General features: G+C 41.5%; 1 protein-coding gene across 1 annotated transcript in view; it reads left to right on the top strand.

Moving 5' to 3' along the window:
- The window catches only part of LOC126408807 (tomoregulin-1-like), a 128473-nt gene that overhangs the window by 95721 nt on the left and 5835 nt on the right, over positions 1-26917 (top strand). Inside the window, exons 5-9 of the mRNA XM_050074503.1 lie at positions 649-745; positions 1344-1492; positions 14820-14879; positions 21940-22063; positions 24843-25004. Of these exons, the coding sequence (XP_049930460.1) occupies positions 649-745; positions 1344-1492; positions 14820-14879; positions 21940-22063; positions 24843-25004 (592 nt within the window). The remainder of the gene's footprint in view (positions 1-648; positions 746-1343; positions 1493-14819; positions 14880-21939; positions 22064-24842; positions 25005-26917) is intronic.

The raw sequence follows: 26917 nt of genomic DNA on the forward strand, positions 1-26917 counted from the left end.
TTTGTTTCAGTTACAGTGTATTGTGAATGTCACTGGGTTTTTATTATTTATACATTTTCCCCAATTAAATATAATAGTTTCACTTTTTGTTTTGTGTATTTGTGAAAGGAAGTGAAGCATTGTCAGGAACAACAGAACAAAGTCACAGCCTGGATTCATTTTCTTGATGTTTCATCAGTGAATGAAGATTTATCCACCCATCCATATTTATCCACTTATCAAGGGCCGGGTCGCGGGGGCAGCACGCTTAACAAAGCTCCCCAGACGTCCCTCTCCTCAGGAACGCTTTCCAGCTCCTCCTGGGGGACCCCGAGGTGTTCCCAGACCAGATGAGATACATAAACTCTCAGACTTGTGGGTCTGCCCCGGGGCCTCCTACCTGTTGGACATGTCCGGAGCACCTCTAATTGGACGCGCCCTGGAGGCATCTTAATCAGATACCCGAACCACCTCAACTGACCCCTCTCGACACGAAGGAGCAGCGGCTCTACTCCGAGCTCCCTCTGGATATCTAAGCTCCTCCTATCTCTAAGGCTGAGCCCAGACACCCTACTGCGGAAACTTCACATTTCTTTCATCACAAAACGACTGACGATGCTATAATTACAAATAGTGTTTCTTATTCTTTGTTGATGTGATTTGTTACAGATGATGAGGGTTCAGGCTCTGACGTCGGGAAGAAGTTCACCAAGTGCAGCACATGTAAATATGGCGCAGAATGTGATGAAGACTCAGAGGATGTCTGGTGAGTGTTGGACTTTGAGGGCAGGATATTGTCTGTGTGTGAAGGTCTGTTTCAGAGATCAACTAAAACTTTCTTGTATGAACAAAAATATAAAATGTTTGATTTATTTGCACAAGTGAATGTCAGACTCATGACACACAGATACAGTGGGAAGTGATGTGCAGGTGAGGAAATAACGTTTAAAGTGTTATTTTAACATGTTATGAAGGACTTTAGGGAAGTTGTCATTTTCTTCCAGATGAAAACTGCACTTCCAGAAGTTGTGATCACTCTTTGTTGTTGAAAATAGACTCTGATGATGAGATGTTTGGGAAGTTGAAGATTACTGTCTGTGAGTGACTGTGTGAATTAATTTGAAAATATGAATCCTACGCCTCCGAAAAAGGACTTCAAAATTATGAGCTTTATCTCTCTACGCAGTCTGTGGTAAATTAATGAGCTGTGTCTTCATTTAGAAGTCTCTAAAATGTGCTTCAGCTAATGATTTAGTGCTGATGAGAGCTGCTGTGGCAGAAACATGCTCAGGCTCCAGACTGCAGACAGAAACATTCATTTTCCTGAGAGAAACACTCCTGACACACGTCTCCTTCTTCTCCAGGTGCATATGTAACATCGACTGCAGCGGACACAATGAAAACCCGGTGTGTGCCACTGACGGGAACTCCTACAACAACCCCTGTCTGGTCCGAGAGGCGTCATGTATGAAGCAGGAGCAGATCGATGTCAAACACCTGGGCAGGTGCCCCGGTAAGTCTGAGCCCTATGCAGTATGGGATAGCAGCTTCTCTGCACTCATCATGACTGTGATGACGTGTGTGTGCAGGTTAAAGCTGTTTGGGGTGACATTTTGTGTTAAAGCTTCTCTTATCTCCCTTAGTCACAGAACAAGGCTTTGATATATAGAAAACTGACACCTCTTTGCCAACTGACCCCACAGCAGGCCTGATAAGCTTCAGATTTCTGCACATGTTGAAATGAGTGAACGCAGGGTGTCTGTGAATGAATATGCTCAGATACTCTGCAGTACATTCAATATGAGCAGTATGAGCATAGTAGGCAATGCAGGTAAGTACAAGATATATAGTGCAGCTGTATTTATAAGTAATGCTTCTAGTAAGATATACTTAAATGATGTATGACCCATGTGGAGAATTTTTTATTTAGAACTGCATCATTCCTGTACTGCAGTGTACAGTGAGTTATTCTGGAGGGATGTCTGTTATTTTGTTCACTTCAGCTGCTTAGCCTACACACTGGAGCCAGACAAGCAAGACACAGATAACATATTGCTCTCCAAACTAGAGGTGGAGGGGATGGTAGATGGTGTGACACCTCACCAAGATGCCTGCCAAGCCGCAGACCACTGTTTCAGACAACAAACAACAAAGATGGTTGTTTTTTCAGTGAGTCATCGCTGTGTTTCCAGCCCAGATAGTGCAACAAAAAAATGATTCTTTTTGCCTCGACATCGCTGCATTTTTAGCAAAGATAATGCCAGAAAAGTGATCGTTTTTACCAAGACATCACTGCGTGTCCAGCAGCGATGATGTCATAAAAAGTGGTTGTTTTTTACCAAGACATCACTGCATTTCTAGCTGAGATAGTGCCACAAACAGAAATTGTTGCATTTCCAGCAGTGATGATGTCATAAAAAGTGGTTGTTTTTTATCAAGACAGTGCTGTGTTTTTAGCAAAGATAATGCAATGAAAAGTTGTGTTTTTTACTGGAACATCACTGCAGTTCTCGCTGAGAAAAAAGCAGTTGTTTTTTACTGAGACATTGCTGCCTTTCCTGCCAGTATTGTGCTGCATGAACAGGGTATTTTAAGCCAAACATGAGCTTTTCCTAACCATAACCGAATAGTTTTTGTGACTAAACCTAATCTCAACCCTACAGTGCCAACATTTATTCTGTTGATTGGGCTGAACAAATAGAAAGGAGGAAATAGTGCATTTGTTGGGGACTATTTTCAGCAGTGGATTAATCCACATTTGGTGCTCTAGTGGGTATTTGTGTCAGCAGGACAGTGTGTGTGGGATTGAGTCAAAATAAACCACAGTGTGTGTGTGTTCATGGTGATGAAGGAACATGTCACCCAGTGACACAGTGTGAATCACTGATGTGTTTTTAACAGTAATGGCGCTGTGTGGCACAGAGGAAGAAGATACACCAGGCTGCAGATACTTGATACTAGATTCATTGTTAGTTTGGATTTGCATGTGGGATTTGTTGACTTCATAGAAATATAAAATATCACCAGACCTTAAATTGTTGGTGTCTGATCTCCAACATGGCGGTGCGTCTCTACACTCAGTGATCACGCTGTTTACTGACGTGCATGAGCGATTGGGTGGAGGCAGAGGATTTATTGCGCCACGTGCGGCTTCGTGGCGGCCGGCAGGAAGCGCCGTGTGAAGCTCTGATGCCAACAATACTGTTCAGCCAGTGAGGAGAGTTGAATTTAAGAATATTCATGAAGAAAATCAGGTGTTGTGTGAGCAGGGAGGCTTTTTGCAGCAGGTCATGTGATGATGGGAACTTGTGTGTTCGGTGCTGAACAGGCTGCAAAATGAGGCATTCAGTGTCACATAAAAACTTGATTTGAGTTATTTTTCTACCTTTCTTCTCACTTTACCATCTTTTCTTCGAGCAGTATTTTCCCACATAAACTTAAGCCGCAGTAAACTTGACATGTTCGCAGCTAAATGAAGCTGTTACTGACAGTAAACACATTGTCTGGCACTTTCGTGTTATTCTGTGAACAGTTTGATTCCTGTGGATTTAGCCTGCAGCTCTAACCTACTCACAGAGTCGACCTTCGACCCCGGCTGGAGTGTGTCTGAGAGCCTCCTCAGTTTGCGTTCAGACAGATAAATCTGCCCGCTGATGCCTCCGTCACTGTTTTATTGAATCCAAATTGGAAAATCCCATCATCCAGGCTTGTTGAGCTTCAGAAAATGGCCGCCATAACCTCGGTGCATTATGAAAGAGGCCCATTCCGCACCAATAAACCGCCCCGTAAATGAAAAGCATTTTATGGACCCTGAGAGACTCTGAGAGGTTCACTGTCTCGCTGATCCGCAGATGAAAGACGAGACTTTCTCTGATTCTTTTTCAGTAAAAATGAAACCAGTTTGCAGGTTTGAGTCTTTTATTTACAGATTTACAGACTTTGTACTTCCTTCACTACGTTTCAGAGAGAAATATAAAACTTTCACTGCTCAACATTTATCTGACAGACTCAGTTTTTACCTTCTGTCGTTCTTTGTTCACATCACACCATCCCTATTTTTCTATCATTCCTTTAGGCTGTTTGTTTTTCTTTCCTTCACTCTTCCACTTTACTGTCACGTGTTCTTCCTCCTTTCTTTTCTTCCTTTTTTATTTCTTCTGTTTCTTCCTTTTGATTTTAATATGTACCTTCTTCGTTTTCTCCTCTCTTCTTTCCTTCCTTATGTCATTTCTTCTTTCCTTCTTTTTCTCCTTAATTCTTTCCTTATTTCTTTCTTTTCTACTTTTCTTTAGTCATCCCCTCTCTCTTTTAGTCCTTTTTTCCCTCCTTCTTTCTTCCTTCCCATAAGTTGTTTCTTATTTTCTACTCTACTTGTTTCTTTCCTTAAATTTTTATTTATTTATTATATGCCTATAATTTTCTCTCTTTCCTCATTTATGTCCTTTCTTTCTTTCTTTCTTTCTTTCTTTCTTTTATTTTTAATTCTCTCTACTTTTTTCTTCTGTCCTTTTCCCAATTTCTTTTCCTTAATTCTTCTTTTTTCTAATCTTTCCCTTCCTCCTGTTTTTCCTTTCCTTTGTTTCCTTCTGTTCTTTCTCTCTCTATTTCCTAATTCCCTTTCTTCATTTTTCTCTTCTTTCTTTTCTCTTTGCTCATTTCTTTTTTCTTTTTTCTCGTTTTTTACTTTTAATTTTAATGTCTACCTTCTTCTTTTTCCTCTCTTCTTTCCTTCTCTGCTTCTTTTTCCTTTATAACTCTTTTGTTATTTCCTTTCTTCATTTTTCTCCCCTCTTTGCTATTTTCTTTTCTTTTTTATCTTATTTTTATTCTCTCTACTCTTTTTGTCCTTTTCCCCATTGTCCTTTCTTATGTTTTTGTTTTCAATTTTTTTCTCTTTTCCTTCTGTGTTTCCTTCCTCCTTTTTTCACCCTTTCCTCATGTTAGCCCCTTTTACACTGCCTCTTCAAAGCAGGAACATTGCATCGTTATGTTGCTGTATAAAAGGAACAATCGCAGAGTGGACAGACAGAGTTGTCTCAAAGTTAAGTTGGCAGCGGAGGTAGGGACAGTGCAGAAGTGATGTCTGTATGAAAGGGTTAGCCGGCAGGGCGGGACCATGGGACGTGTTATGTGTGCGACCCACCGCGGGGGATTAAAAAGCAACTGTTAGCAGTTAGCAGCTAACTCATAGAAGAGCAGCGGTCCAAAATGTCAACAAACAGTGAAAGCGGTGAGGTCCAGGAGCTCCTTACCCTCCGAGCGGAGGACGAGATCAGCCACCATATAACAGGGACAGTAAATGATTTTCAGTGACATGTTGTTACCGAAACACTGTCTTAAATCACACACTGGAGCGACATGATGCCGCCATCATTTGATTCTGTGTAAAAATGCAGAGGCGGCGTAAAGAAGGGACTTTGTTGCAGCTCTATAGCGCCACCTTTGTGTTGTTTCTTCTGCTCTTTCTCTCCTTATGTCTTTAGTCTTATTTTCTTCCTTCTTTCCTTTAGTCTGTCCTTCTCTCCTCCCTCATACTAATTCCTGTCCTTCAGTTTATACTTCTCTCTTTCTTTCCTTCTCCCCATGTTCTTTCCTCTTCTTCCCTTTCTGTCTTTTTACGTAAATGTCTCTTTCTTCTGTCCTTTTTATCTATTTATTGTCTTCCTTTTTAATTTTCCTCTTTTCGCTCTGCTTGTCTTTCTTTGTCTTTCTTTCTTCTTACCTCTTTTTAGCTTGTCCTCTTTCCTTCGTCTTCTTTTGCATTTCTTGTTTTGCCTTCCTTCTTTTCTGTCTTTCCTTGTGTCCTTTCTTCCGTCCTATTTTTCTCTTTCTCTGTCACCTTCCGTCCTTCAATCCTTTTATCTTATAATTCTTTCTTTCTTTATTTCGTTCTTCTAACTTTCCTCCCAGGTCTTCCTTTTTCATGCTTTCAATATTTTTTCCTACTGTCTTCCATTTTTTTGTCTTTCCCATTCTTTCCTACTTTCTTTTTTTCCCCATACTTTCTTACATCTGTCATTCATCTTTTCCTGATTTCTCTCTCTTTATATCTGCTTGTCTCTCTCGTTCTTCTTTTTCATTTATTTCCTAGTGTTCTTTTTTCTTTCGCTGATCTTAAATCACAAAGTTTCCCCAAAACTAGAAGATTTTCATCCAACAGCAAAAAAACTTCAACTTCTCTCTGAGAAATGACATTTTCAATACTTAAAGACTTGCTACACCTCAGTCAAAAGTCTCTTTCTTATATTTATATATTATTGAGTTTAAATCTTAGCAGATAATTCTCTCTGAATCACATATTTTCTCCTCACTGCTGCTGTTTAATTCCTCCACCTCCAACATTATTTAAGTGCTGCAGACGGAGATCATTATTCCACATTAAGTTGCTGATGTAGTAAAATGCAGGATTGATGTTGTTTCACTCTCGCTGAACACTGCTGACTGCACAACTGTGACCGTTTCATCTCTGCCATAAATCAGCCTCATTATTGAAACCGTGTCAGACAAATTAATGTGTCTAATCACCAATGTTTTCAATTAACCCACAAACCAAGCATGCAGTTTGTTTCCGTGTGAGCTGAGCTGTGATTCCACAAGGCATTAATCCACACCTTGTTACACGTCCTGTTTTAATCCAGCGTGGAGGAATTATTATTGGGTCAGCACTGCCTGCTGCTTCTTATATTTGTAGTTCTATAGTGACGCCACAAATCTTTCAGGCCGGAAAGAAAAACCTACAACTTTGAGGGAAACCTCAGCAGTGGTGGTAGAAGTACTCAGATCTTTGACTTCAGTAAAAGTAGCAGTGCCACTGTTTAGAAATACATTTCAACAAGTAAAAGTCCTGTTTTTAAAAACAAGTCAAGTAGAAAAGTATTACAGCAGCATTCACTGATGCAATGTTTCAGTCGTTTCGACATCCTTACCACGACACATCTATTAAGAAACCATTAAGAGTGATTATCAAACTAATGTTATTACAAAACGTTCTCATTCATATGGCATCCACTGTAGCGCTCACAGGGTGTCTGCAGGCCTTAAAGGATAACGTCGGTATTTTTCAACCTGGGCCCTATTTCCCCATGTGTATGTGTGCGTATGATTCATAGGTACAACTTGTTTTAAAATTGGTTCAGTATTGAGGGAGGCGGATGCAGCCGGCAGCCACGAAACGAGCTAAAACGGTAACAGGGGCGAATGCGTCCTGTATAAGTTTGTGCATTAAAAGTGCTTTTTTTCACCGCTGACCGGTTCAGATCGCCATTGCTATCTCTGTAAATAGCATACTAAGGGTTTACCTTACCCTTCACTTGCTCTGGGCTGTGACGTCATCTTCCGAGAGCTTTGCTTGTTGCCAGAGTACAGCTGAGAGTTTTACTGCATCGATTGAAAACAATGGTTCGTGTTTGTGCTTATCCGAATTGCAAGAACAGGATGTCGCGCAACACCTCGTACAGCTTTCATAGGCTGCCTTTGTCGGACGGCGAGATGCTGAAGTTGTGGCTAGTTGTGCTACAAATGGATGCTAACACTCCTGTCCAGACACTGTGCCTTGCAGACCATCGGGTCTGCAGTGCTCACTTTTCCCAAGATGACTACTGCCAGCCGAAGAAGAGAAGACATCCAATCCCGAAACACCTCTTCCTCAAGAAAACGGCTGTCCCACAAGTAGAGAGAGCTACAGACACAGTGGAGCAAAGCTCTCGCGAGATGACATCACAGCCCAGAGGTAAGGGAAACGCTTAGTATGCTATTTACAGAGATAGCACTGGCGATCTGAACCGGTCAGTGGCGGAAAAAAGCACTTTTAATGCGCAAACTTATACGGGACGCATTTGCCCCCGTTACCGTTTTAGCTCGTTTCACGGCTGCCGGCTGCATCCGCCTCCCTCTGAACCAATTTTAGTACGAGTTGTACCTATGAATCATACGCACACATACACATGGGGAAATAGGGCCCAGGTTCAACATTTCCAAAGTTATCCTTTAAGGCCCAAATACACCAAACCAACTTCAGAGAACTAGCAGCCACACGGGCCCCCTGTTGCACCGCCTTAAGTCACCATGTCTTGGCCAAAATGTCGCATATGAGCACACCGCAGAGACTTCAGCCTACGGCAGACCAGCACGTATATTCTGCACCTTCATGAGAGGAAATAACTCTCCACACCAGCAGACAGTGTTAATCTGATTTGGCATTAAAAGAGAAAAAAACAAAAGAATATCTTGACGCTAGTTAGCCAGTTAGCACATTAACAACACAATCCATCGTTGAAAGAACAGAGCATATTTACTGTGTGCCAGTGAACAGTAACACAAACCATCAGAAAACGTTTCTGCTGAAAAGCTCAGTGGCTAAAGAAAAAATAATGTAACCTTATATAATAGGTCTGTTTTGGTCTCACTCCCTCTTGCCTTAATTCTTTGATTACTTTCCTCACTTCCGTTTCTCTTCATGTTCGCTGAGCTGAACTGACAGAGTGATTTTTTTTTTCACAAACAGGCTCTGCAACGCCCATTTAACAAGTTGAGCTGGCAGAGAAAAAGCCAACTGGGGCCGACAAGGGCAACAGGGCGGGACACACCGCACTAACTGGGGCAACAGGTGCTCACTGGCAGCCTGAAACTGACGTCTGACTGTCCACTTGGTGCATGAAAGCCTTTAAAAGTCATTAAAGAGTGTTAAATCAGAATTTGTTAGGTCGTAATTGCGACTAACATTTTATCTAATTTCATTCATCAACTTTTAGTATGTTTTTGTCAAAATGAGTCAGGCTCCTCTGTGTCAGTTTTCATATTTTTGATGTTACAATTCTTTAACCTACCACTGATCCTTTTGTCCACAAATCAGTCTTAAATTTGGTTAAAATTGATCTTGAAAATGTCTTAAAAATACTTAAATTTAATTGTCTGATACATTCACTGATTCTCTTGTTAGCCAGAGGATGTTCACTCAATGGACAAAGCACTTTGCCTGCATTGAGAGCATAGAATGTATAAATATAATGAATGTAGCCATCATTATGTCACCCATTGGTCTGTGGACTCCTGATTTGAAGCCTCGAGTTTGGGCACATTTTGGAGCCAGAGGTGAACATATTTAAAAGAGAGGCTGGCACTGTGGAGGAGCGAGAGGTGGATCTGACTCACAGACTGTGTTAACACTTGGCACTAAGCCTGTCACTCAGAGTGTCCCCGCCCTTAGAAAAGCATAACTTAAAGTCTTAGTACATTTAAATAGGTGAGTTATGGTGCCTATTCATTCCAAAGAAGCTGCTCACTTGGCACATGCAGTTTACTCCGTGGCGTGGGGCCTACTGAATATGCACACTAATGTTTCTCCTGTTGAATCCGCCGGGGGTTCCTGCTCATTTTACAGACTTTATATTGTGATGACGAGGAAAGACTCAGGATTGACCTTGTTCGCAGTCCGAGGTGTTCTGTCAACAGTTTTACAGACATTTCTTTTGTAATAGTGGCTTATGGGGGAATTTTTTAGCTGCAATACCGCATGTGGCCACCAGGAAAAATTGACTGCAAGGGTGAGCAACATTCCAGGGGGCCTGATTTTAACATGGGGGTCAATGAGAATTGAATAGCTTCTGGAGTCAGCGCTAAGAGGCCATTAGAGGAACTGCAGTTTTTGGAATGTCGGCGTTGGCCTCATTTTTCAGCCGCAGAGGTTGCTGTTTGGTCAAATGCGCACTCATACATGGAATGGACAGCAGTGTCTTTATTAGACATTTATGGACTAACATTAACTAGTGCCTAAGGAGCCTAAACATACAGAAAAATACCAGCAGTGCCAAAAATGAGAATATTTTAGAGTTTCCTGTGATTTTCTGTCTCATGTCTCCTGTGTTTACAGCCCTGCCAAAAACTACTGTAAAGTCTTGAAAATGAGCGCAAAGTTTGTCCACTCTGCAAACCTCTACAAGTTCAACATTTCGGGACATGGCCAACAAAACCCACAGGTTAATAGTTTGCAGTTTGTTGCAGATCTGTTTTGTGTTAAAACCAAGAGGTCTGAAACTGAAGCTAATAAAGAAGTACCCAGAATTGCTGTTCCTCTAATGGCCACTTGAGGCAGGCTCCAGAAGCCGATAAATCCCCACTGACCTGATACAAAAATGTTTTTATCCTCTGTAGCTAATTTACCCCATCATGACAGATGCACAGGGGATGCATTTTTATATACTATGTCGCCTGTTTACATACAGTCACTTCTGCCACCAAAAAACAAGCCGGTGACTCAAGTCGTCATAATGGGAATCCACAAAACAATGGGTGACATCACCGTAGCTTAAAACATTGATAATCTTCCTCTTGGTATTCAATGATGCAGACACTCTTACCCATTCAATTCCACATTTTATTCTTGGTATCAGCAGCAGCTTTTCACGAGAAAGTTAAAAACACAGACTTGAGATACGTCACGTTTTTTTCTTCTGATCTATCACTGAATAATTTTTGGTCTCAGAGGAGCGGGGTGTGAGATACAAACCTCATTTGCAGTCACAGTTTGCTGTCTGATGTTTTTCAGAGTCTGTGCCAACACCCTGAGCTCTCCCAGTCTCAGTACATTCTCAGAGTATCTTCTAAGATCTGATTTATGTTGATAGACTCACCTTGAATCACAATGTGTCGTCTTAGTGGAGACACACTCTCAGCTCTGTCTCTGCGGGTGTTGGCAGGAGATGGTAACCCGGCAGGATTTATGGATTTCTTGTCAGTGGTTATGGCTTGAAGGTGGCCGGTGACCAAGTGTCTGATTGGCTCAGGGATGTGATGGGTGGGTGGGTTGGGTATGTGGGTGCACCCTGAAGTGAAGAGCACCTGCCCTCTCCTCTGATCTGCTGTCTCCTCGGGGCGCCGGGCCAACATTTACCAAACACCACAAGCCAAAATCAAAGGATTTGATCTGAACTGTTTTGCAGCAAACACATCAAGTTGTTTTTATTGTTTATGGAAGATAAAACTGTGAAGTTCCAAGTGTTTTCTTCTACACTTTCTTTCTTTCATGGCAGTTTTAAGTTTTGCCAGTTTTATAATCCATTACCCACACATTCTTTATAAGCCGATGGGTTGTTAGCACGATCTGTATGGTTTAGCCATGCTAGCAGCACCACTGTGCTTAATGCAGGGTTCAGACTTCACAATATTTTTCTCTGTTAAGGTGGCCACTGTGTCAGGTTATAGAGTCCTACGTTCTTCTCATCGCTCAATCTGGAGACATGAAAGACTACACATTGGTCCCTGACCAATCACAGCTTGCTGTCTTTCATGACCTTTCATGGGGAAGGAGATGCTAGGGATCGACTTCAGGGAGCAAGAATGTACACCAGGGGTGTCAGACTCATTTGAATTCACTGACCACATACAGTGTGCTGGACCAGTAAAACCATTGCATAGTACATTCTGAAATCATACAGTGCAGATGATCAACAGCCTCGTGCCTTCAGAAAAATAAGTACAATTTCTACTTGTCTTGGTTTCTCAGCGTGCACGTCTTTACAAAGTCAGCCTTGGAGTCTGGCCAGTGGTGTAGTGGTGGTTGGTTAGGTTGGTGTCCTACTCAGTAGATAGGTGGGTTACCGAGAAGGAAGTTTGTATAGTCTCCAATATATTGCAATGGCCTCTTGGCTGATAGGTGGGTATACTATAAACGACCAGAAAAAGAGGTGGGTATACCTCATATACCTGCATATACCCTCCACTGCACCACTGAGTATGGCTTTGATGCTTTGATGCTCATTCCTATTTGTTAGCAGGTAGCTTGCACAGCCGTGTCACTGATCCCTCAGCTATGACTAAAAACAGACTGCAGTTTCCTAAAACCTACCAGCAATTCATCCTTTGTGTTCTCTGCTGTCCTTGCAAGTTCTTGTGTCTTTTGGCATAACAGGTCTGAGGCCTCATTTACACCGCAAGCGATGCGTTCGCAAGCACTACGCGAACACATTGCTTGCAGTGTAAATGAGGCCTAATAGTGGTGCTGAATTTTATATTCATTGAGCACTGAAGGGGCTGTGATTACCTGTGTGAAGAGAAAAATGGGAGCCGAGACGTTGCAGGCAGGTAGTTCTTGTGTATATGAAATAGAATCCTGCCGGCACCACTGCATAGTCCTGCAATGGGTTACAGTGGACACTTGTAATTAATGTACTGAGAAGGCAAAACCTTTTGTTTTTGCCGTCTTTGGCTCCTTGTATCGTGCACTAAGCACTTCATTCTGCACAGCTTTCTCACTCTCCAATGAAGCCTTTAAGTTTATGTCCTACATAGGAGATAACATCCCATACGTAGGGGATAATATCTTGTATGTAGGAGCTAATATCTCTTACGAGATGACATCCTGTACATAGGAGATAATTTCTCATATGCAGGACATAACATATCCTAATAATATATCTAGTAATATCTTCTATAAGGGAGATAAAATCCTGCACGTAGGAGATAATATCTTGTATGTCAGAGATAGTATCTCCTACAAGGTGACATCCCATATAGGAGATAATATTTTGCATGTAGGAGATAACATATCTTGTATAACATCCTGTATGTGGGAGATAACATATAGCTTGTATATTGTATGGTATGCAGGAGATAACATCTCGTACAGGGTAATATCCTGTTTGTCTGAGAGAATATCTCAGACGAGACAACATCCCATACATAGGGGTTAATTTCTTGTATGTAGGAGATGACATATATCTTGTATAATATCTTTTGTGTAATAGATAACATCCTGTACATAGGAGATAATAGTATCTCTTATGTAGAAGATAGCATCCTGTGTGTAGGAGATAACATATATCTTGTATAATATCTTTTGTGTAGGAGATAACATCCTGTACATAGGAGATAATAGTATCTTTTCTGTAGTATATAACTTCCTGTACATAGGAGATAATAGTATCTTTTCTGTAGTATATAACTTCCTGTATGTAGGAGATAACATGTATCTTGTATAATATCTTTTGTGTAGGAGATAACATCCTGTACATAGGAGATAATAGTATCTCTTATGTAGTGGATAACACCCTGTATGTAGGAGATAACATCCTTTATGTTGGAGATAACATATATTCTGTATAATATATTTTGTATAGGAGATAACATCCCATACGTAGGGGACAATATCTTGTTTATCTGAGATAATATCTCCCACAAGACAACATCCTGTGCATAGGAGACAATTTCTTGTATGTAGGAGATAATATCTTATATGTCTGAGATACTTTCTCCCACGACATAAAATCCTGTACATAGGAGATAGTATCCTGTATGTAGGAGGTAACTTCTTGTGCAATAACTTGACTCCATGCTCAGTAACTTTACACTGATTATTTTAACTCTAAAAGCTTGACCAAGGAGAGGGGCTGCAAATTAGCCATGGCTAGAAACCTGTATGCATTGCATCTACTTTGTATTTTACATATGAAGCAATGTCTTATGCATTTGTCTTTGTCAGATAAACAAGTAAATAAAATAAATAAACAGAAGGTTAAAAACATTCTGACACAGCAGTATTTTTGTCAGTACGTCTTGAGGTGTCCCAGATGCGACGGCGGTTGTTGTCCACTATGATACACTAATAAAACGATCAAGTGTTGCACTTGACGCCAATTTCGTTCCCACTGTCCTACATCTGCCGCATCTGTCTGTTATTAGGCTGATGTTGTGTCAGTCTCAGTCCGGCTGATTGGTCCACATCAGAGTTTGATTGACAGCTCTCACACTGGACCAAACAAACTGGACTGATGAGGCAAATGAACCAAATAGCATCCAAAATATCATTATTTGTTGAAGCATTTAAGATTTCACCTCATAAGACCAGGGAAATAGACCCAGACCAAGGCACGGAGGTGTGTGTATATCTTTGTGGTTATAGTTTTAGATTCATTTTTTTTTCCTAACATCTGCAGGTTGTTATATAATCAGGAATTTCTTTCTTTTTCAAGCAGTATTTTCCTTCTGTGTTCTTTGGCAACACAAAGAGAGAAAGAGGGGGGAGAGGTATGAAGGGGAGAGAGTGATGATGATGAGAGGAATGAGATGGGAGAGGGACAAACAAGAGGAGGGATGGAGGGGGGAGGAAGAGAGGAGGGGGGGGGGGCACAAAGACAGACGGAGAGAGGGAGAGTTTTGTCAATATTTCCTCAGGATTGATGGAGCATTAAAAATGGATGAGTGTGTGTTTGTCTCTTTGTGTATTTCGGTTATACCTCTGAGTGTGTGTGTGTGTGCATGCTCTGTTTAACATTCCCAGCAGCTCCTCCTACTGCAGACAGCATGAAGACATGAAGCCCGTCAACAGAAAAATAACCACCACAACAACACCGCACTGAACCTGCTGCTTCTTTGTTTGTTTTGTTTGTCATCACCCACACACACACACACACACTCACACACACTCACACTCTAACACACACACACACAGACAGTCTGGCTCAGATTGACCCTTCACCACCTCGACTGACAAACGGAGCGAGACTCAGACGTCGAGTAAACATCCGCCGACATCCTCCACTTCCTTTAGTCTGTCCTGAAGAGTAAATAACACACACACACACACACACACACACACACACACACACACACACACACACACACCGCCAAAAAACACATTCAAAAAGACACTACCAGACAGCAGGTAGAAAGTCAAACAATCAGGTGACAATTCAGACTGAGCAAAAGTAAGACTCTCATAGCGACGCCTGAATGTAAAGACGAAAAAGTGTTAATGCTTATTTAAAGCAACGGTAACTGTTTTTATGTCTGTCTGTCTGTCTGTCTGTCTGTCTGTAATTGACTCTGTCTCTCTGTTTTCTCCACAGCTGATAAGGAGAAACTGGGGAAGAAAGACGACAGCAGCCCTTTCAAAGTTAACGTCTTAGGTAAGATATCTTACACCTTGGGTCTGATACTCACGTCTGCATATTACGTGCAAGGCATCCTCCTGCATTTGTTGTTGACGTTCCGGGATGGCTCATCAGTTTAGGTCGTGCAACACAAGCACATGGTTACGTTTAGGCAACAAAAACATATGGTTAGATTTAGGAGAACACATCATGGTTTGGTCCGACATTCATATGGGAAGCGAACAGCGGGCTCTATGGTGGAAGTCCAGGGTTTGTTGGATCCATCCACCACTCCCCCATCCACCCTATGGGGACTTTCCTGCTGCTTATATTACATCTATACCAGCAGCATTTCAAACTGATGCTGTCCAGTGACATATCATGCCGCCATGAATCATACTGCTGCGACAGGGGCTGTTTGGCCAACCAACAGCCTATTATAACACTTATAACACTGCAAAGGTGGCATTTAGAGTCTGACACCAAAATCACTGACAAAGTATTTGACAACTTCGCAATAAGAACAGGCCGCATGATAACATCACTGAGAGAAGACGAGAGATACAAGCAGTACTGGGAGACAAGTATGATGACTATAAGCATGATAGCTCAATTTGCTCATAAGGAGAAGCAGTGATTGATTGACATGAACAGACAGAACCCCAGTGGGTCGGGTCAACCTCATGAGAAAAGTTGGAATCATAAAATGTCTATCCACTTCCCAAACCTACAATACTTTCTGCACCAGCATCAATGGTACATCAAAGAGTTTGAAAACTTAATATTCACATACTTCTATTTCATACTCTTATTCTTGCTTCTGATAATTCTCTGTTCTTTACATCGGAGCAACTGTAACGAATCACAGTTTCCTTTCAGGGATCAACGAAAGTATTTCTGATTTTGATTCTGATTAGCATTGATAGTACATTATGCATTGCAGAAAAATACATAATGAATGCAATTCTTAGTGATACTGACCTGTTAGGCTTAAACACATTTTAAGGCACGATGCATCATTAAAACGAGAATCCACAGCCATACTAGCAGTGTTCGAAAAAACGAAAAATTTTCGTCAACAACTTTTTTTTCCATGATGGAAACGACCCGATTACAAGCCAAAAATAGATCTTGATAATAAAAACTGAGACAAAATATTTCATTTTCAGTGGCGATGACAATGTTAGTAGTGGACTATTCAATGTTGAAAGCCAAGAACGGCCGTGCTTGTAATTATCTTCAAATGCCGCATGAGCGTCAGGCGGGTAAACTCCAGTAAATAGTCTGCACCGGGATGTTTCACTAGCCAGCAGAAACTGTCAGAGCGGAGCAGTGTCAGCCGTTGGTGCGAGTTGTGAGCTGTAATTCAGCAGTAAATAATCAGCCGTGTGTGTCTGACTGTGGATGGTGGAGCTGCTGAATGGATTTGTGGAGTTTGTTAGTTGCAACGGTGGCTGTTAGCAGCTAGCTCCGCTGGACTTCACAGCTTTACCCCACAGGACTCCACTCACACCGGACTGGAGAAGGTTTGTGGGTTGATGTTGTCTGACAGGCAGGTAGGAGGCTCAGTTATCTGTGAGTGTAGCTGTGCTGTAAGTAAACAGTCTGAACTCAGATCAGTTTTCTCTGACAGAGATGAAAGTTTAGTTTGAATCACCAACTCTGTGAGAGGACACCAGTTTAAACCTCCAGACTAACATGTTGCACATGAAGAAAGAAGTTATGTTTCTGCTTCTTAACAGTCACATGGATGGTTTCATACCGAAGTTTCAGACATACTAAAAACTCACACACTGTTTAAGCATATTAAATAGCATGTTAGTATGGAATTTCGGGTGCAGCCATTAAGCTCCTCTGGGTTCTGTTCATACTGCAACTTAGGAGTCACGGTCACTGGCAACTTTGCTTCACTATATTCATTATAAAACCTTTCAAACACAGCTGCGTGTATTAGTCAGTGACGCCTGTAGAGGTACGGCACAAATACACAAGCCATTACAGCAGCTACGCTGGCAGCTCGGCTGACAAAAATCAGTCAGTACATTAATGACCGCAGAGCCTGTGTGTTAATTTTCTGTCAGATTATATAACCACATTGTAAATCCACTTCCCTGCCTTTAATGCAGCTGATGGAAAGACTTCCTGTGGCCTTTCAGCAGCCTGTTAACCTGCATCTGAACCAGCTGAGGAGCAATAACCACAGAATGAAACTTAATGAAAATCTCCTTAATACACAATAGTGTCCTCACAGAGGGGGAAACAGAGCTGGAAAATCAAAATCCTCACAGCTCTGAATCTCTGCTGATACTAAACATAATGTGAGTACACTGTTCTTTAAGCCACGTGACGCTGTAATTTCTCATAAGTAAACACACAGATTAGTGGAGCAGAACGAGCGTTACCCAGCGAGCTGCACGATGCAAATGTTGAGTTTGGAGATCAAAGAGGAGATGAAACAGAATCCAGAGGGTTTTATTATCTGCAGCTCGCTCTGTGCATTGATTTCACCGACTAAAACGTCTCAGGAGGAATGATTCCTCCACAGCTCTGTCAGTTCCTTCACTTTGTGTTTTAACTTGCACTCAGAGACGGACAATAGAAGGATTGGATTAAACCGCTGCATTGTCAACATCACAAACAGTGAAGGACACAGCGGCGCATTTCTCACTCTGATAATGTGAGACACAAGAACTGAGACAGGCTGCGTTCACAGCCGCAGTGATCACATTTGTTTATCTGAACTCTGCGGCGTTTCCTCCTATGGTTTGTTCAGGTGACCACAATGACCTTCATCCAATAAAACGCTGTCTGAGGACGTGTCCTCCCGGTGAATTAATCACTCGAAATCAATAATAAATGAATAAAACTGCATTCTGTCCATTTCTTAACCTTGACTGCGTGTCTTTAACCACTCAAGGTTCATAACGACTGTTCAGTAAAGCGCTGGTCACAGTTACGTTATGTTCACGGCATAACAGTTTGTGATTGGAATTATCACATTGCGTTACTTGCGAGTTTGAACACTAGAACATTTTGTGTAGACTAGATTTATATGCACAAATAACTCGTGTCATATGTGCATGAAATCGCATGTTCGCAAGTGCCCAAAAGACCCTAAATTTTGTGAGAGAGGATATAGCCAGTTATGCTAACTGGGGTAGTGCTAACTTGCTAGTACAATCGAAAACTGTAAAATAATAACAGACATATGTTTTCGCAATTTACCAAATAATCCCACCTCACTCACTCACTTTCCTCCAAATGAGCTACTTTTTATTCCTGTTTGTATAGAAGGTGTCATACAGCTCAGGGTAGCCACAGACAGACACGATGAGCTTCTCCTCCATTTTTCCGATGAATGAACTTCGGCCGGTACGTCCTCTGCGTCATACATTCCCAGAGCATCTCAATGCTGATCAGCTGTCACAGCGCAAATCAGTCACTTAAGTTCAGATTTTTTTTAACTCTCACGAATGAGTGTGCGACGCAAAATCATGCTACTTGCTTGATTCACGCTGCTTAGTTCGTGTCATTTGCTTCGCGTCCATTGCGCCACCAGGCGGAAATTTGCATCTGATCACATCTTTACATTGACTTTACATGTAATTCACTTGCGCAAATTGTTTTATTTGTGCCTCATGTGAACACAACATGTTTTTCCCCTTAAAGTAATCCCATTACGCTGATACAAGTATCAGAAATCGGTGATAAGGTGGCAGGTTGTATCCAAATTTCATTTAGACTTTTTTTTTTTTTTTTTTTTTTTACAACTAAAATTAATTTCTACACACTTACAAACCTGCATTTCTCCTTTTTTTGCAATTTCAAAGGATGATTTCTAAGCATGCACTCACTGTTCAGCATTTGAAAAGCTCAACATCTCTCTATTTATGCTCTCAACAAATAACTAATGTGAGCCAACTAGGATTTGTCCCCAGGTTCATTGTAAACTCTGACTTATCCATGTGACTGTTAAGAAGCAGAAACATAACTTGTTTCTTCATGTGCAACATGTTAGTCTGGAGGTTTAAACTGGTGTCCTCTCACAGAGTTGGTGATTCAAACTAAACTTTCATCTCTGTCAGAGAAAACTGATCTGAGTTCAGACTGTTTACTTACAGCACAGCTACACTCACAGATAACTGAGCCTCCTACCTGCCTGTCAAACACCATCAACCCACAAACCTTCTCCAGTCCGGACTGAGTGGAGTCCTGCGGGGTGAAGCTGTGAAGTCTGCGAGCGGAGCTAGCTGCTAACAGCCACCGCTGCAACTAACAAACTCCACAAATCCATTCAGCAGCTCCACCATCCACAGTCAGACACACACGGCTGATTATTTACTGCTGAATCACAGCTCACACCTCGCACCAACGGCTGACCCTGGTCTGGTGTGAGTGTTTTTGCTGGCTAGTGAAAGATCCTGGTGCAGACTATTTACTGGAATTTACCAGCCTGTTTCATACAGCTCATATGGCATTAGAAAATAATTGCAAGCACAACCACTCTCAGCTTCTCAGTTAAAAACTTTTTTCTGATAAGTTTCATAAAATAATTTTTCATTGTGCTCTCACTGCGAATGCAAAACCTAAATTAGTATTTTCTTCATATATCACCATTCTAAAGGAGACGTCTGTAAAACTAACAGGACGACTCAAAGTGCAGACAGTTATTACTTTTGCATTATGAATTTTGAATCCACAAATGTTTTATATCTGCTGAACTTTACCAGAGCTGAGAAAAAACCTGGAATCTGGAGTTTGGCATCCAGTTCTTACAGAAGGCTGCATTCACAGAAACAACCCTTAAAGAAAAGGAATTGAGGGTAGAAAGAGACAGGTGCAGTCAGGACAGAGTAAAATCTGATTAGACGCTGATATTCTGCTCATTAACCATCACACAAACTCCAGTAAATAAAAATAATGAACTGCCAAAATCTCTCCACAGTTTGGCTGGAGGACAGTTTACAAAAAGCCCCAACAAGCTCGCTGCTTGTGAATCATTAAAATGTTGTTTGAAAACCCTGATTGGCCTTTAATTTGTCTTTTTGAGCCCAAAAACAAGAACAAAAATACCAAACAAACCATGCGGAGGAGATGCTGCTGGATTTTCACTAATCATTTGCTGCTCAGTGATCATTTCTGTGTCACATTATAATCATCGAAAAAGGAAAAAAAAAACAGCTAAATATGGGCTCTCAAGCAAATTATGGTCATTAATGTTTTCTCCTCTCTGAGCTGCTCTCAGGGAGGTTTGTAGGAAAGTGCTGGAAAGATTCCCAGGATGTTGAAATGACACATTTGTTGAGTCTGTAATTACAGCATCACTAATGCAGCCGTAAAGGTATCATGTTAGTGATTATCCTCTTTGTGCTGTAAGTAATAGACGATAAGTTAATGCTCTGCTTCCCATAACAGCAGCTGGAATAATCCTCAGTGAACACATGAAAACCTCACGACTACAGTTTGATGATTTGCTCCTCGTTACTGGAATTAAAAGATCCTGCAGGTTGGAAAAAGAGTGCAAATCCTGAGTTTATGAAACCCATGAAACCGGGCTTCGTAATCTCTAGTATTTCTGACAATTTGACAATTTAAAAGGTTTGATTAAACAGCACTTCTTGGATTTTTTTTTAGGCTTGTAAATCTCCCAAATGTCCTGTTAGTTCTGTAGTCGTAAAGTGCCGAGAAGTGAACTTTAAACTCCCACACACGCAGTTTGTTATCAAAGGCTTTCTTCGCGTTGATATGAATTTGGTACATTGCATATCAGTCATTTTAATGAGCAGTGCAGATTGCTTTGTAGGCTGTTTCTTTATTACTGCACTGAATTACAGGGAAGAGACAGCTGTGTGTGATTGAAGAATCCCTTAATGAGCAAAGCATTTGTGTTTTATGATTTATCCGCTCGACACAGCAGAGCGGCCGACAGAAGGACTGAGTTCATTTCTGTTTTTGTTTTTTGTTTGTTTCTTTTTAACGGAATCACTTGATTATTCGTGCAAATTTTTCTTATCATAATGATGACATCACACACCTGCTATTTATTGATTTAGAGCAATATTCTTATTAAGATTAAGAATTCAGATAATCCCAGTTTACTCTCTTGCTCTCGCTCATAGACAACACCTAAAGACTAGGAATGAACAGGTCCACTGTTATTTGTGTCTGTATCTGTTCAACCAACTAGATTATCTGTGTCCCAGAGTGGGCGGGGTTTGAACCACGAGTGGGTGAAACAGGACATGAAATGAGGATACGGATATTGACACATTTACTCGGATGCTACTCGTACACATAGGTACATTGTCTGTATCTGTACCGGATACTTGTTTCATCCGAGTACTTGGCTCAGCCCGACGAGACCATCCTGATTCTGGCCTACCTGTGCACATTAAAATGCTAAAATGCTGGTATTGTACATTTCTGCAAACCACATTACATTTGTGTTATTATTTCAGTCAGGAGAGACTGGTTCTGAGAGAAAAGAATTTATTACTATTTATTCACAAGTCCACACAAGTATGACAAATGTGAAAAGACCCCATTGTGATGTCATATATTCCAGGAGGGCGGTTTAGAGTTTAGATGCTGGTGGTGGTTAAGGGTGGTGATCACATGAGATGAAGAGGGAGCTGCGGATCTGGATGTGAGGAGGAGTGGGCTTTGATGAGCTCGTCACTGGAGGGGAATGGTGTGTGTGTGTGTGTCTGTTCCATGTTTTTCTACTCACTGACGTGGTCAATCTATGTGAAACTGCACATAGGCATTGAGGATTGGCATAGGTAGAAGGTGACAAAGCTACCAATGGATATGGACTAGTTATATATTAATTATTTATACCTATGTACAGTACATTTTGGGTACCTGTTTTTCAGTTACTACCTCCATCATTGCTGCACATATACATGTATATTTGCATAATTTATTGATATAGTTTGTATTTAATGTTTTCTAATGTATTAAAAGTGTATTTTAAAGTGTATTTATGTCACTTAAACAGTTCCTTTTCTGTTCTCTTGTGCTGCTTGTGATCCTCCAGTATCTGCAGTGGGTTCATCAGCTGATCGTCCTCTCATGTTGTGTTTTTGTTGTTCAGAAACCACCGGTCTGGACCACGGTGACGGTTTCTACGCAGGGATGCCGATCCCCTGTGCTGACAGCTACGCCGGCTTCTGTGTTCACGGGAAATGTGAGATCAAATACAACATGGCAACCTGCAGGTTTGTGACTGCCCGAACTATAACTGCTCATAATAACAGTGCTACTACACTTGTGTGTTTTGTGCTGGAATCATTCTGTATCACCATCAGAGTAGTCCCCCATTATCTACCAGTACCTATAGACCCTTTTAGGCCTGACATCACAATGACGTCATTTTATTACCTGGAGGCAAAACCTGCCTCTCCCCCACAGGGCTGTAGGCTCCATAGGAGTGTTAACATGTGTTTGTCTTGTTGTGTTATTGGGAGCCAGAATAGAAGGAGTCATGGCTCAAAACCAGCCGCCACTGCCCGTCAACAAAAACAAAGACAACTATGGCTAAATGTGATAAGACCAAAGGACTGGACGGAGGCCATCATCAAAAATGCTCACATGTGCAGCGCACACTTCATATCAGGTTAGGGAAAAAGTATTTCCTGTTGTAGGGATGAATAAGGTTATGTGTATTAAGGGTTATCATGTCCACCTCATCAGAAACTGGGGAGGGATTAAGAGGAATATTGGATTTCTCTGGAACGCTAACTTTTTAGCACATTAGCTAACGTTAGCTTCCATAGCAAAACAAACAAGTGTGGTCCTCCTTTGTAAGATTGGCTTCCTGTGACATCATCCATCCACTGAGTGAGAGCATACGGGTCGGCCAGTCTGGTCCCGTTGGTCAGTGTTTACTTATTCAAGTAACACTGGCGGTCCCGGAGAGTGAGTGACCTGACATGGTGCGTTGGTAAATTCAGTCTGACGCTCTACACTAAAATGAGAGCCCTGTTGGTGGAAGAAACGGAGCGTTATATTTCTACATGAATGAACCAACGGTTAAGTTAATCACACATTCACTCCGCTCGGCGCTCTGCTGCTCCGTCTCCACAGACAGAGTGTCCAGAGTGCGCTCTGCCACTCTGAGAGTGCGCTGCTCTGGATAACCCAACGCTACATTCAGACAGCGCTCCCAATTTATCAACGCTCCAGTTTGTGTCAGAGTGCGCTCCCACACTCACAATGAGTGTTTCTGAACGCACCACTCACATCATCTTCCTCCATCGTCTAAAACAAGACAACACAACTTGTTAGCTAGCGCTAGCTAATGTCTGTGGAGAATTATTTTGCCTCCAGCTAAGCCCCGCCCACCTAAAAACATCATGTTCACTAACAGTAAAAGGGTCTGTACTCCTGCTGCTATTACTGGTACGACAGTTACACTCACCTGTAGATTTGAAATTAAAAAATGTCATCACTGATATGAAGATGTTGTTTTTGTCAGTTGTTTTGTACCAGTATAAATCCTACTGATACAACAAATTGTATGAGGTTAATTTTTCTGTTACTCAGTTTGAATGAACATAAAAAATAAAAAAAAACACTTGCACAGAATGAATCAGACCAGGTAAATAACTCTTCTCAGTAATTTGTCCATGACACATATTCAAAGTGTTCACATACTGAGTATCAACCTGTTCCACTGCTCTGCAAATTCCGTCACCCTTTCTGGGTCTGTGGAAAAATGATCCTTGTCATTGACAGTGACCTGTAGTTTCGCAGGGTTTGCATACCAAACCTCACTCCGGTTTATCCTTCAGCAGCTCTCTTGCTCTTTTAAACATGGCACTGCTTTTCACAACTGCTGGGGGGTCATTCAGGAATATCAGCATCCTCTGTCCGTTGAAAGTTACCTGCTGGATCGTGGGCACTTTCTGTCGTATTACTTCCAGCTGGTGAGTGTAGAGCATTTTGAGAATGAAAGGGTGAGGAGGTTTCGGAGCGCTCTGTGACATCTGTTCCTCCAGAGACAGCGCATCTTTTAGACGTTAAGCAACAAAGTCTTTGGGTTTTTTATTTCATCCCCCACCGTTACATACAGAATTTGAAGGCTTTGCTACCTGATGTGTCCCCTCGAGATCGAAGAGCTGTTCTGCCACTGTTTTTTACGCTCCGCTTGTTGATTGTATCAGCAGTAGAAGAACCACTGTGCTCCAAGTCTACTAGCATGCTCCTTCACAGTAGTTTTTACAGCAGAGATGGCAGTGTCAGTTTCGCATTTGAGAGCTGACAGTTTATCCCCTGACTGTGGTTGAAAGTTGGTCAATTTTTGAGTCAATTTTGGCTCCAATCTCAGTCTGAAGTGAGCGTATTTCATTCTGGAGCGAAGCAGCAGCCTTTAGCACCGTGTTGTTTCCCAGGTCTTTGAATCTCCAGCTGGATCTGCACCCTCAGGACAGGCCAGGGCAGCAGGGCGTTCTTCATTAGCTTTACGAAGGCAGTGTGACATGGTCGTAAATCACCGTGTTATTAGATGGTGGAGTAACATTAACATTAATGTTGGCCAGAGTATTTTGTTTCAGATAAGTTTTATAAGATTTGACTGAGAGCAACGTGACTCGTGTCTTACTCAGACATGGATCAACCAGAAGTCCAAATCCTGTTGATTTTCAACATTAAATTGACAAATTAATGGTTATGTTTCAGTGATATGTGCTGTTATTACATCATGTCTGCTCGGCAGGTGTTCTAGCCTTGTTTTTCAGTCCATGTCATGTCAGTGACAGAAAGTCCTCAGTTTTAATCAGTAGAGCCGTCTACACCACCTACATGTTGTCAACTGGTGCTTCACACATGTGACTGTGACCTGAAGCGTCTTTTTCAACTCGGTTTTCTTCAGTTTTGCAGAAATAATTGCCGAAACTCAGATGACCTACACTCAGTACTGTCCCTGAACACATCCTTTGTGGACCAATGCTGACATGCTGCTATGTGTGTGTGTGTGTGTGTGTGTGTGTGTCCCAGGTGTGACGCAGGCTACAAAGGTCCTCAGTGTGACGAGCCTCAGGACTTCAACATCCTCTACGTCGTCCCCAGTGGACAGAAGCTCCACTACGTCCTCATCGCCGCCATCATCGGCGCCGTGCAGATCGCCATCATCGTCGCCGTGGTGATGTGCATCACAAGGTGAGGTGGCATCCACTTAACTCCAGAGCCCCTAAAAGAATTTAATTCCAGTTAGCACATGAGAGCAAGGGACTTTGCCCTTAATTTCTAAATTAATTTAAAATGTCAGCGAGGTCCATTAAGGATAAGTTTAATGGCTTTTGTTTTTCATTAGCTGCAACTTGATCATTTAAGGGATTTTTATTCAGTATACAGATATTTCATATATTTTACCAAAAAGTGAGATAAATTAATGGGTTGTAATATATTTAAATGATTTTAAATAATGGGTTTTTGCATGGTAATGTACAGTTAACCCTCAACGTGTACCTCAAAATACCTTAAGGGGTTAATGCCCCTTGATTAGAAGGGGTTTGACATTAAAAAGAAAAGGCCCTTTTAAGGAATTATGGGATGGTTTTCTTGTTTTTTTTTATCAATTTTAGTTTTTACCCTTAAAAAAGCACTTAAGTGGTGCTGAAAACCCATTAAAATATATAATGTTTCATGAATGTATCCATCTTTTTAAATCCTATCAGAATACTTTAATTGCATTTTTATAAATAGTTGATGAATGTTTTTTTTTTAATATTGCAAGAGTGCACACACTGCATCATGTTCACATTCCCACTGTATTTATGTGGAATTTTGCTTTAAAATAAAAGAACAAAATTAAACCATATAAAATAAAATATATATACTTTTATATATTACAAAAGAAATTTATGAAAATCTCAGGTTCACAGTACAGAAACAGGAGAGTCAGAAGAATTTTAATCCCTTTGAGTTGACAGGAGCACATGAGGAAGATGGTGATGAAGTAGTTTTAATCCGCAGTGTTAGAGTACTCTAAATACATAATAAGACCGTATAAGGCTCAGTGATAATCCCCTACTGCATAATGTGCACAGAAAGGTGTGAACTAAAACACATGTACAACAGAATCTAAAAATAATCTGTGTGTACCTGATGGATTAAGAGATTATAGGAGAGATTATTATTCAGTTTGTATTTCTGGGTTGTAGAGACACATCTCCAGGTGTCTTGTTACCTGCTGAATGTTGTTTGTCTCACCTGGACACACACAGCTCAGACAAACAGCTGTGAACCTGTTGGCAGTGAACGCAGCCTCGTTGTTCCTCCATCACACGTGAAGCGGAGGTGTGATGTCTGTCAGGTTTCTGCAGAGGAAGGACGACGGCGGCGGAGGTTTAAAGCTGAGGAGAATTAAACAGGATTTGACTTGGCCTCGTTTCTCCGAGGCAGCAGACAGACTTTCCTGCTTCACTCTGAGGAGAAAATCAAATCTAAGTCTTTCTTTGTACTGCGGAGGATTTTTTAGGCAGCAGCTTGATAGTAAAACAAGCTTCTCCTTTCATTAGCATGTTCAAAATAAATCTCTTGGTAAATGTGGACACTCTAACTCCAGTTACATGTGACAACCAGGCCGTACTGGGGGAAGTACTCAGATCCATTACTTCAGTTAAAGTACTTAGGGCTGCCTCCTAATAGTCCACCAAATGGAAAGATCATTATTTGGCAAGATTTCATTGGTCGCCTAGTCGCAGAAAAAAAGACAAGCAAACATGAAATTCTGTTAGAATAAATCCAAACCTATATGACTGGAGCATGTGTGACTTTACTTTGAAAGGACAGACACACGAAGTGTCCACGCTCAGCAGTCAGACAGGAGTCAGCTTAATTTCCAGGGCTGGTACCTGCGGTTATTCCACAGGCTAGTTAATAACATGTCGGGCAGGAAATCCAAAGTGTGGGATCATTTTGAGAAGGTGAAGGACGAACCCAAGGTGATATGTAAACTCATCTTCATTGGTCGACTACAAACATGACGTATCATCTGAAACATGGAAGTAGCTACATGCCCATTAGCCCACAGCGTCATTAACAGGCGGCTCGCTCAGTGTGTGACGTGC

This window comes from Epinephelus moara, chromosome 21, assembly GCF_006386435.1.
Source record: "Epinephelus moara isolate mb chromosome 21, YSFRI_EMoa_1.0, whole genome shotgun sequence".
Classification (NCBI taxonomy): domain Eukaryota; kingdom Metazoa; phylum Chordata; class Actinopteri; order Perciformes; family Serranidae; genus Epinephelus; species Epinephelus moara.